This window comes from Heterodontus francisci, chromosome 3 (genome assembly GCF_036365525.1).
Source record: "Heterodontus francisci isolate sHetFra1 chromosome 3, sHetFra1.hap1, whole genome shotgun sequence".
Taxonomy (NCBI): Eukaryota; Metazoa; Chordata; class Chondrichthyes; order Heterodontiformes; family Heterodontidae; genus Heterodontus; species Heterodontus francisci.
This window is the reverse complement of record NC_090373.1, coordinates 83,467,180-83,479,192: the sequence shown is the minus strand read 5'-3', so window position 1 is coordinate 83,479,192 and position 12,013 is coordinate 83,467,180. Positions and strand designations below refer to the sequence as shown.

General features: G+C 42.2%; 1 protein-coding gene across 12 annotated transcripts in view; it reads left to right on the top strand.

The window, feature by feature from the left end:
* asxl2 (ASXL transcriptional regulator 2) overlaps nucleotides 1-12,013 on the top strand; it is a 444,313-nt gene that overhangs the window by 196,899 nt on the left and 235,401 nt on the right. For 9 of the 12 annotated variants that reach the window (XM_068024011.1, XM_068024034.1, XM_068024028.1 and 6 more), the window contains 2 exons: nucleotides 6,530-6,638; nucleotides 9,321-9,432. In XM_068024011.1, the coding sequence (XP_067880112.1) occupies nucleotides 6,530-6,638; nucleotides 9,321-9,432 (221 nt within the window). Of the gene's footprint in view, nucleotides 1-6,529; nucleotides 6,639-8,299; nucleotides 8,412-9,320; nucleotides 9,433-12,013 lie in introns of those variants that run through there. The other 3 variants (XM_068024020.1, XM_068024065.1, XM_068024066.1) reach the window with 3 other exon arrangements.

Genomic DNA, 12,013 nt, shown 5'->3' with positions numbered 1-12,013 from the left:
GTCAAGTGTGGTGGCATACTTTCAGTTAGATATTAGACTGAAAGCTAGGCGGGCTGAACTTCAGAGACTAGTGGCCAGACAGCTGAAGATTGAAGTGTAAGAGCCAGAGGGACAAGTAGAATCAGAAGAAGACAAGGTCACACTGGTACAGATTCAGTTCGCCAAAGAGGTTAGAGCTAGAATTTCAGGACAGAGAAAGGGAGCAACAAAAAGAAATGAAAAAGGACAAAAGGGAGGAAAGGGCAAGAGAGAGAGATGAAAAGGAAAAAGAGAGCATTTCAAAGGGAGCAAGCAGAGAGAAAGGGAAAGAGTTAAAAAAAAAAGAGAGGGAAAGGAGAGAGAAAGGGAATATCAGGTTAGAAGGCTGGAACTAGGGGGGAGGGGGGAAATGGATGCCTTTGACGCTGATGCAAATTAGGGTGGAGAAGGACCTGACTCCAACCGAGGACTCAATGGACAGCTATTTAAATTTGTGGAAGCCCTCCCGAAGTTTGAGGGAAGTGACAGAGCCATTTTTCATTTCTTTTGAAAAGCTAGCTAAACAGATGAGGTGGCAGAAAGAAAACTGGACACTACTCATGCAAAGCAGGATGATTGGCAGAGCTCATGATGTTTTTGCCGTGCTTTCTGAGGAGGCTTCTGCAGATTATGAGATGGCAAAAAAGGTTATTCTCACTGCTTACGAGTTGGTCCCTGAAGCTTACAGAAATTTCGGAACCTTTGGAGACAGCCTGGGCAGGCTGATATAGAATTTGAGAGGGTTAAACAAATTAACTTGGATCGTTGGATGCGGGCGTTAAAGGTGGAGGCCATGTATGAGAAATTCTCCTGGAAGAATTTAAAAATTCACTCACTCTGTTAGTAAGAACCCACATAGAGAACAAGAAAGTTTCAACAGCCAGACAGGCAGCTGAGATGACTGATGATTATGAGCATGTTTACAAGCCCAAACCTTTTTTCCGTCCCCCAACGAAGCTGAGAAGGATAGAAGGTGGGAGGGTGAAAGGAAGGCTATTAGCCAGGGAGAAGAAGGGACAGCTGGGAACGTACCAGGATCTCCTCCTCAGGCCAGAAAGGAAGGTGCGGAGGGTGGAAGTGATGTCCAAAAGGCTAACTGTTTCCATTGTAACAAGGTGTAACACCTTGGTGCAGAATGCTGGAAGTTGCGGGGTAAACCCATGGGACTTACTGGGGTACATAAGGCCAATGTAGAGAATGGGGCCCTGACCGAGAGTATGACAGATCAGGCTGTAGCTCTGACTGCAGCTGTAAGGTCAAGTATAAACACCGGTGTGAGTGCGGGGAAGATGAACAAGATACTTGAGAGTTATAGGGAATTCATGTCAAAAGGAAAAGTAACTCCTTCAAGTGAGGCAGGTAAACCTATAGTTATACTTAGGGACGCAAGAGCCACACAAACTCTTTTGTTGGGGAAAGACATGACTTTTCCACCAGAGAGCACATTGAATGCCAAGGTTTTAGTGAATGGTATCGGCGGGGAGTATATACCTGTACCTTTGTATTGGGTGCACCTGGACTGTGACCTAATGTCTGAAACAGTAACCATAGGAGTTGTCCATAGTTTGCCTGTAGACAGAGTTGACCTACTCCTGGGGAATGATTTGGCCAGAGGGAAGGTAGTAGCTTCTCCAGTAGTCACAGAAAGACCAAGTGAAGTCAAAGAAACAGAGCAATTGCAGGAAAAGGTTCCAGGAATTTTTCCTTCATGTGTAGTGACCCGAGCAATGACTAAATAAGTTCCATTGTTGGAGGTCAAATTGGCACCACAGACAGATATTTGGCTGTCTGACACTTTCTTTGGGGTTTTGGATAATCCGAAGGAAATGTTCAGTAAGCCTTCTCTGATCAAGGCTCAGCAAGCCAATCCAGGGTGAAGTAAAGTGGCACAATCAGCTCTAACTCAAGCTGAGGCAAAGGGAGTTCCAGAAGGCTGCGATATTAAAAAATAGGATTCGGATGCGGAAGTGGAGACCTCCTCACAGACCTGTGGATGAAGAATGGACAGTTGTTCACCAGAAAGTGATAGTGCCCACATATCGCTAGGAAATATTAAGCATAGCCCATGAAATTCCTATGTCAAGACATGTAGGGATTCAGAAGACCCAATCACGTATAAGTCAACATTTTTACTGGCCAGATCTTTACAAGGGCATGATGTAGTTTTGTAAAACGTGCCATGCATGCCAACTTGTGGGAAAACTGCAACCTGCCATATAACTGGTACCTCTACTTCCCATACCAATTTTTGGGGAACCATTTAGTAGGGTGCTGGTATGCTGGGCTGCATTTTACCGGCCCCTCGATGCCACGAGTCACAGCACAGGGGGTTGGTAAAATTCTGCAGGGAGACGCCCGCCTTGACCTGCGACGTCAAGAAGGGCCTGCTGTATTTTACCGGCAGTGGGGGGACCTCGGTGCGGCCCCTCTGCCACCTGGCAGTGGGCCCTTCATCAGCATGTGCAAATTGACATTAATCATGTGTAAATAAACTTACCTGTAGGCGGTGGCTGTCCCACGCTGATATTATGGCTGTCCTTCGTACTTCATGCGCCTTCAGAACTCCGCACGAAGTTCCGAGGCGAGAACCTGGTGGGGAAGGGGGAGGAATAAAAATTTCAGGGCGGGAGGGGTGGAGGAGTGGGGAATTTCATTTTTATTGGATGTGGGGATGGTGGGAAGGGATTAGAGGCCAAATGGAGAAGGTTGTGGGGGAAAGTTTGGGAAGGGAATTAAGTATTTTTGACAATAAATGCCATTTAAATGACCATTGTGGGGGAGTTGGGGAATGGCCTGCACACCTTTGTTAATTGTTAATAAAACATCTCGATTACTGTACCTGTAAAACTTAAAATTAATTGTAAGGGCTTAAAGCCCTTTAAAAATGGCTCCGGCACCTGCTCTGTGGCGCCGGACACTGTTGCTGGGATTGCAGCAGCCACCCCCTACACGTCATCAGGGGCGGCCACTCCACCCCCTCTATTTAAATGAGCTCCTGCGTGTAATATCGCTGCCGAGTTCAACAGATGCTGACGTTCAGCACAGCGCCCGAATAAAGTTCAGGCCACTGTGTGGGACCTTTACCTGGAAAAAGACTCGGCTGTGTCACATCAATATGTTGAAACAAGATCATCGCCGGTAGGCGGATAAGCAAGCACAGGTATGTCAGGTAGTATGGACGGTGAAGGATGAAAGGGATAGTGAGGGCAAGGCAGAAGGAGGCCTAGACTGTTCTCAAATTGAAGCTCCTACTATCCAGTCACTAACCCTGAACTGTTAGGGAGATTAGACGCTATGCTTTCGTATTTAGATGCAGAACAACAAGGAGACCTAACAAGGCTACTCACAATATTAAAAGGAGTCTGTAGGGACAAACCAGGATGTACAACCTTAGCCATACATGATGTGGATGTAGGAGAATCCTCTCCTATAAAACAGCATCCTTATCACTTAGGTCCAGAGAAACAGGCCTAGGTGAAAGCAGAAATCTGATAGATGTTAGAAAGCCACCTAATTGAACCCAGTCAAAGCAGCTCGAGTTCCCCAGTTGTGTAATGCCTAAGCCTGATGGTTCAACTAGTATTTGCATAGACTACAGAAAGGTTATTGCAATAACAAAGGCAGACTCCAACGCAATTCCTCATTTGGAAGACTGTATTGACAAGAGTTGGCAGTGCCAGGTTTCTTACCAAAATAGATTTGTTAAAGGGATACTGGCAGGTTCCTTTAACACCCTGAGCTAAAGAAATATTGGCCTTTGTCACCAAACGGTCTTTTCCAATGCCGAATGATGCCATTCAGGCTAAAAAATGCCCCAGTCACTTTTCAGAGACTAATGAACCAAATGGTAGCCACTGTTCCTAATTGTGCAGTTTTCCTTGATGATGTGCTGGTGTACAGTAATACTTGGAAGGACTACTTGGAATAGCTGGAAGCCCTATTTAGAAAATTACAGTTGGCAGATTTGGTGATAAGTCTTGCCAAAAGTGAATTTGCAAAAGCGAGGGTAACCTACCTTGGGTATTTAGTAGGGCAAGGACAAGTGTTGCCAAGAACAGCAAAAGTACAAGCATTGGTGGGGTTCCCTGTCCCTAAAACTAAATGAAAAATCATGAGGTTCTGAGGATGTGGAGTTTCTACCTCAAGTTTGTAGCAAATTTCAGCACTATTGCTGCTCCACTGACGATATGGTACAAAACAAAAATCAAAATAGTATGGTCAGGAGAGTGTTAGTGATCTGAGGTATGTGCAGTCTTGTTACAAGAAGATGAATCGGGCATATAAGGCCAGTGGGATACTAATGTAAATCGACACCAAAAGAGATATTCTACAGTTGGAAAAAGAAACCCTGGGCTTACTACTGACTCTTAAACAGTTTGAAGTATATGTCCACCACGACTACAGAGAGACAATGGTATATACTGATCATAACCATAGCCTTTGTGGAAAATTTCAAAAACCTGAATGCCAGACTATTTCAATGGAGTTTACTATTGCAGCCCTAACACTTAACGATTATCCATATTGCGGGAAAAACGATGTAATTGCTGATGCTTTGTCTAGAATTTAACCTTGTTTTGAGTTATCTGAGTACAAGATGGTACAGAACAGAACTGTATAGCAACAGGTAAAGAGTGAATGAGAATTAGTGTGTAAATGTGTTTCAATATTTTTTTCATATTCTAGTTTTGACCGCACTTTATAATGAAACGCATTTTAAAATGGCTCCTTCGAGGATGGAGGTGTCATGAACGTGCTTCCATTGTTAATTTTTTTTGAGGACTTGTGTTCAAAAGACTGTGGAAACACCTGAGGAGATGCTGGGCTTTTTTTTTTAAAAAGGATCACTGGAAGGACACTTGGGACTTTGTTTAAAAATAGTTACTGGAAGCCACATGTCTTAAGCTAAGTAAATAGCAGGAGCCTTGCTGTCTGTCAGAATTGTTTACAAAGAAGTGACATGTCTAGATTTATGGTGTTCAAGAGTTGGTTTCGTTTTTTGATATTGTTTGGAGTTCAGTTAGGGTGTAAGCCTGCTAAGAGAGAGAGGCTACTAGCTCATCCTGTTCCACCTCTTTGAGAAACGCTGAGAATCTAGTGTGAGAACTGGTGAAACTGATGAAGCATTTCTCCTGAGTAACTTCTGGAAGACTTTCTCTTGACATATCCTGAACGAACTGCTTCTGAAAAGATCCCAGTGACAACCACATGTGTCTAGCGACATGCGACTACGTGTATCCGGATGCCAGGCCAACTGGAACATTCCATATCTTATCCTTTTTCTTCAAGAATTAACAAGTACCTGGCCAACATTTTTTTGTAAAGTTGATCTCTGCAGAGAAAGCATCTTTATTTTTCCTTTAATTGGTGTGTGATTGCATGTGTGTTTGGATTATTTTGAAGGGAATATATTTATACTTTCATATTTCAACTCATGTGTTAATAAGCTTTGCATCTTTATTGAATGGGTCTTGTTTTATAATAAACAAATAATTTATTAAAGAAACCTGGTTGGCAAATTTTTATTCTAAAAATAGAATAGATAATGTACATAATTGGTCATATCAGTAACTGGATAAAACATTTAAATATATGTTGTGACCCGTGGAGAAGTGGAACTAGAGAAAGACAGTGCATTTCTCCATCCTTGGTTGTTACAATATGGACCGCAGAATTTTAAATGAACTGAAGTTCACAGAGAGTGGAGAATGGGAGGCTGTTTGGGAGGGTACTGAAAAAGTTGAGTGTGATAGCGACAAAGGCACGGATGATGGTTTCAGTAGCATGTTTGCTCCATTTTAGGAAACTTTTGTTGCTGTTTGATGACATTTCCTATAGGAAGCACTTCAGTTTTATCAGTTCAAATATTCTTCCATAGATATCATCTGCAATATAATGAATTTTGAGGATTAACTTATTAACAAAGTCTCACACAAAATATGGAAGCTTTTCATGCTCTTTTTACACACAAGTTGATGCCCGGAGCTTTCCTGTAAATGATCTGATTACATCGACCAGCAATTTGCCTCAGATACTAACCAAGGCATATTTTGCACTGCAACTTGTGGCACCTCATTCTTCACACTATTAATATTTAGTCCTTTCAGAGAAGACTTGTGGCAGATTATTACTGAGATTTCTGGAACTGTTTTTATTTTTGACATGTTATAGTCATTTTGACACAGGATGCTTACTTGCATCCGTTCTGTTTGAACTGGGAAAGGGCTTCAAACAGTTTCCCAAAATTCTGAAGATAGATTTTCATTGGTTGCAACTTTAAGGACAAAAGTACATTATTGCCTGTATTGTGATTATTCTCAAAATCTAAACAGACTAGATGTAAATTACTGCCAGCTTCTGGCTACAGAACAAGGCATTAATACCCTGGCACCCTGTCGTATGGTTTTTTATTTTAAAAAACTTCAAAGAATTTTGTAATCATAGAATCTTGATTTACTAAAGTTCCATGCATCTCATTCATACATGGATTGATTATTTCTGTTTCTCCTAGTGGCACCTCTCCATTGGCTTGCTTGAATGCTATGCTTCACACAAATTCTAGGGGAGAAGAGGGTATTTTCTATAAGGTACCTGGTCGCATGGGAGTCTATACTTTGAAGGTGAGTTTTTCTTGAAGAAACACAATGATGCTGTCTTCTGAAAATTGTTTGTGTACTTGGAGAGGAAAAAGATAGTTTCTAATCTATTGTAATTCTGGATTTATTGCTAAATTACATTTACTGGTGGTACTGGGGGTGGAGCACTGGGTTGGGTTGAGCAGTCTCATGTCAAGTGTAGCGTGGCAGATGCAGAGTAAACTCACTGACTCTGCCCCCATAATGTGACTGGAATTCAACATTGGAAGAACAACCCACTATTTCACCAGTGCTAATTTTACCATTCCCTGCATCCTCATGGTATATCTTATGGGATTTAGTGCTGATTTAGAGGTTGTTTCGTGTTCTGAGCTCATAATCACTAGGAACTGGTTTGAGACTATCTCTCCTCATTTTAGATCAAACTCTTGTAGCCTGAAAAGAGAAGTCATCGGCCGGGATTTTGTCCTGGCGATGGGGGTCTCGACCACCAGCAAAAGCGCTGGCGAGAGCCCTGCATCCTTCCTTTGGGGAGGGCCTGCCAGATCAAGTGCCGATTAGGCACATAAGTGGACAATTAGAGGCCCGCAGCTCTTTAACTGAGCAGCGCCACTGCAGAGACGTTGGCTGCTGCTGGTAGAGCAACGACCCGAAGAACTGGAACCAGACCTCAGGTAAGTCAGGGCAAGAGGGCTTTCATGGGGTGGTGTTCATGGGGGAGGGGTGAGTATGGGGGGTCGGCAGCAAAGTCAGGGGGGTAGCTCTCAGCGGGTCTCCCCCATCCCGATGTCCGGGCCGTCGTGTAGGCACTGTGCCTTTTAATGAGAGACACCACACACACACGCCAACCCCCCCCCCCACCCCCGCTGCTCCCCCACGAGCCGGCAAGCAGCCCACAAGGTTTTGCTTGGTGTGCTCCCTGTTGAGCAACAGGCCTGTCCGCTACTGGGCTAATTCTGGCGGCGGTGGGATGAGGCCCTTAATTGGGCATTAATTTCCCACTTAAGGGCCTCAGTTGGCAGGGCGGGAAGGCTGTTCCCCTCCACCACCATTCCGACCAATTATATGGTCTCCCCGCCTCCAAACCCAATGCGGGGAAGAGCATAATATTCCCCCCATCACATCAGTAAAGATGGCATATGAACCTAGATCTCGGACGTGATGGCAAATATACAAATCCACAGTGCCATCTCTTAGTTCTCATTTTTTATTTTTTTATTTGGCCAATAACAACACTGCAGGAGTGTTGGACTCTTCAGGAGACTGCAATTCGAGTTACAGTCTTGATTCACATTTTGGCCGCCCCCTAGGCAAGTAAGTATCAGCCAGTCACTTGTTGAAAGGAGAGAAAACTGTTCAGGAAGAGATCATTTCATCCACTGCTTAAAAGTGCCTGATGATGGGTTGACAAAGAGTTGTATTGACAACATCTATAGAACTGCCCCTGATGAGAAGTCAAGACTGTTTCATTTTTTGGAAAAAGAGATGGGGAATAAAACATCTTTATTTGCATTGTATCGCTATGTCACAAATTGCAGAAACATTGTGTTGATTATTGAAACAATCCAGTTCACTAAATTAGCATTAAAATTGTAGATAACTGCAAGAGTACTTGCAGATTAAGTTTTATGCTATTTACCTATTTCCTAATTTCTCCACTGGTGCTGCGGGAAGGCACTGAGCAGAAACCAGGTCCTTCTCACAAGAGGAAGAATCATCTTTGGGTTGCTCTTGTGCCCGTCCTGAAGGCTGACTGGGTGGCATCTGCAGATGTCTACAACCAGGTCACTGCCACAGGTAATGCATGGCACAGGATATTTGCCCTCACATTAACTCAGTCCCAACTCGTTTGGATTACGTCTGACATATTGTTGATTGACTAAAATAACTGACAAATTTAAATCTATTTATGTGTTTGATAAATGCAACTGTGACACCAGGATTATGCGGAACAGGAGCTGACGAGATATGTACTGTATTACATAGTATCCACCCTATCAGACTTAATGAGGAGACAGCTTATCCAGATTTACATGTTCTATTTGAATTCATAGTCAGTCATTGTGTAAATCGTTTGACAGCCTTGCTCATGTATCCCTAGCCAATAGCAATTGAAACCAACTGTAATCAGTATCTTTAAACTATATAGGTCGAGGAAATCAGAAGTGGAAGAGGACATAATCTATTTAAACTTTGTAACTGGAGCTAATCAAGGACTATGTTATGTTCTTTGTAATATCGGGGCTAATATTTGAATATATTTACAGGAAAAATAACAAAAGTTTAATCATTTTTATTTTTTAGGAGATCCTGAAGTTTGGGGAGTTGGTGTGGGACTGGGTTTATTTTTAAGATTAGCAAAAACTTAAATCCCGTTTGCAACAGCAGCATTATTTTCAAGAGACATGTGGGTGAATTTCCTCAGGACTTCTCCAACTCTGTTGCCAAGATGTCAGAGGAAGTTTGTCAGAAACCCTATTTACCCACTTAAATCTATTTTTCATGCTTAAACAGGATTTCTGCCAAATTTATTGTGGTGGAGGAGAAGCCGCAAGGGAATTAACCGCCTGTAATTTGCCGACAGTAACACGCAGCTTTTCAAAACCAATCATTATTGCTCATTGCTGATTATCCTCAGCCCAAAGTAAATAGTGAAATCAGAGCTTTGAACTGCAGTAACATCACTTCTTCCTTTTGGTTCCTCAGAAGGATGTCCCAGATGAAATGAAGGATCTATCCGAGATGTGGGATGACAGCAGTGATGGTCAATCAGACTCGCAGAGCACAGAAAGCAATGAGAAAAGGGAAAGGAAGAAAAGTAGGTGGAATTTGGAAGGCAATTGAAGGTTGAAAATCTAATTGTGATCGCCACAATTATTAAATTCTTTCTTGGGATTAATGTACTAACCTGGCTTCCGTTGGTCAAAGCAGTTCAGTTAGAACTAAGGTTCAGGCTGATTCAGTCCCATTGTCTCCCAGCAAGAGGTGCTCTCAAATTCCATAGTAGTTAACTGTCACTTCAGTACAGGACACAGGCTCTTGGTGTCCTCTCATTTCAAGAGAAAGCCAAATTATCCGGGCAGAAGATATGAACATGTCCTCTGTTTGCTCAAAAGGCAAATGATTTCAGAAATCTCTGTCCATTTCCCTAAAACTAATAGAAAAGGAAGTGATTGAGGAGTTTGGGAGATAATAATAGTGTGCGATACATTCCAGACTTTGGTACCATCCCGATGGACTGTAACACTCTTTTCCAATCCAGTTCATTCCAATGTAATCACCACATGGAAGTTAAGGGGAGCTCTGCATTGTATCTGGCATTCTCCCGTCAGTGTTCAAACCTCATAACGGTTCTATTTTTATTGTTGTGTCTGTACTTTGACACAAACACAGGTTAACAGAGTAAAAGGTAATAGGACCCAAAGTGTGCCTTTATTGCTTGCCATTATTATTTATTAGCAATTGTGGGAGCTTGAGTTTTCAAGTTAGAATTTTATAAAATGTCAGTACACTGTGTTTAGTAAAACCATTCGTAAATTCTGTCTTCGCCAATAACTATACAGAGTTTGAAAACTAAATGCTAAATGAAAAAATAGCTGTATATTGTAACGGGATAAATGGTTATCCCCCAACATAGCTAATCTGTTACAGCCAATTATTAGATCAATTAATAATACTGAATGGCACCTTCTTAGCTCTGGCTGTTTCCCAGATCAGTCATTTGTTTTTTAACTTGCTTATTGGTGAAGGATAAAGTGCCATTTCTGAGTTTTGTTCATTTTTCAGTGGAGATGATCATGCAAAGGATTTATTTTAAAAACAACAATCTACTTGTATTGACCAGTGATTAGTTGTTGCAACAGTCAGTTCATTCACTGCGTGGAGTCCTTGTGCATGGACTGACTTTATACAAGGTTAGCTGCAGTCGGAGCACTATCCTCCATTTGCCAGTGTTGCTATATTCTTAGGCTATGCTGATTTATTGCGTACCTGAATAGAATTTGCAGTTAAAAGAAATTAATTAAGCTGTGAAGGATGAGTGTATTATGTTAACAGTATGAATCAAGTTAAGTACATGTACTTCATTCAGATCTTGTTCCAAAAAGGAGTGCTGGTGATATTGCAGTAATTGACAGTTGTGGAAACATATTTTTAATAACTTCATCTTCCTGACCTACAAGATGGGGCTTGTTTGTAATATGCTGATATTGCACTAAGTGAGCCAGAGTCTCCAATATTACCTGATTTCTATACCTGACAGAACATTCTGTAACAAAAATAATTGGATTGCGTAATCCTACGTTATTGTTCCGATGAAGGGTCACTGACCCGAAACGTTAACTCTGCTTCTCTTTCCACAGATGCTGCCAGACCTGCTGAGTGGTTCCAGCATTTCTTGTTGTTATTGTTCCCTTTATGGGTTCAATGTATTTTGCACAAGTCCATTGCATTGTTGTATATTTTTTAAAGTATGCAAAACGATAACAGGACTCTAAACAAAAAGGAGAGAATTGCATTTATGTAGTACTTTGCAGGGCCTCGAAGTGTTCCATAGAACTTTACAACCAATTAAATACTTTTAAAGTATAGTCATTGTTGTAATAAGAGCAACAACAACTTGCATTTATACAGCACTTTTAACATAGAAAAATGTTCTCAGCCACAGGGGCATTATCAACAAAATTTGTGTCCGAGCCACAAAAGGAGATATTAGGGCAGATGAGGTACGTTTTATAAGTGTCTTAAAGGAGGAAAGAGAGGTAAAGAGGCGAAGCGGTTTAGGAAGCTAATTCCAGAGCTCAGATCCTCAACAGCTGATGTGCTAGTGGTGGTGCGATTAAAATTGGGGATACGCAAGAGTCGGAGGAGGAGGGCAGGTATCTCGAAGAGTTGTCAGGCTGAGGGAGGTTACAGAGATAGGGAGGGCGAGGTCATGGAAGGATTTGAACATAAGGAGGAGAATTTTAAAATCAAAGCATTGCTCAACTGCGAGCCAATATAGGAAATTCAGCAGCCAATTTGCATGCTGCACGGTCCCACAAACAGCAAGGAGATTAATGACCAGATAACCTGTTTTTGGTGATGTTGGTTGAAGGATAAATGTTGTCAAGGACACTGGGAGAACTCCCCTGCTCTTCTTCAAAAGATGTCATGGGATTTCTTCTGTCCACCCAAGAGGACAGATGGGGCCTTGATATCTCGGTTTAATGACAGTACCTCCGACAATGCAGCATTCTCTTAGTACTGCACTGAAGTGCCAGTCTAGATTATGTGCTCAAGTCTCTTCAGGGCGATATGAATCCACCAGCTTCTCACTCAGAGGATAGAATGCTCCCATTGATTTAGATTTTAGAGATACAGCACTGAAACAGGCCCTTCAGCCCACCGAGTCTGTGCCG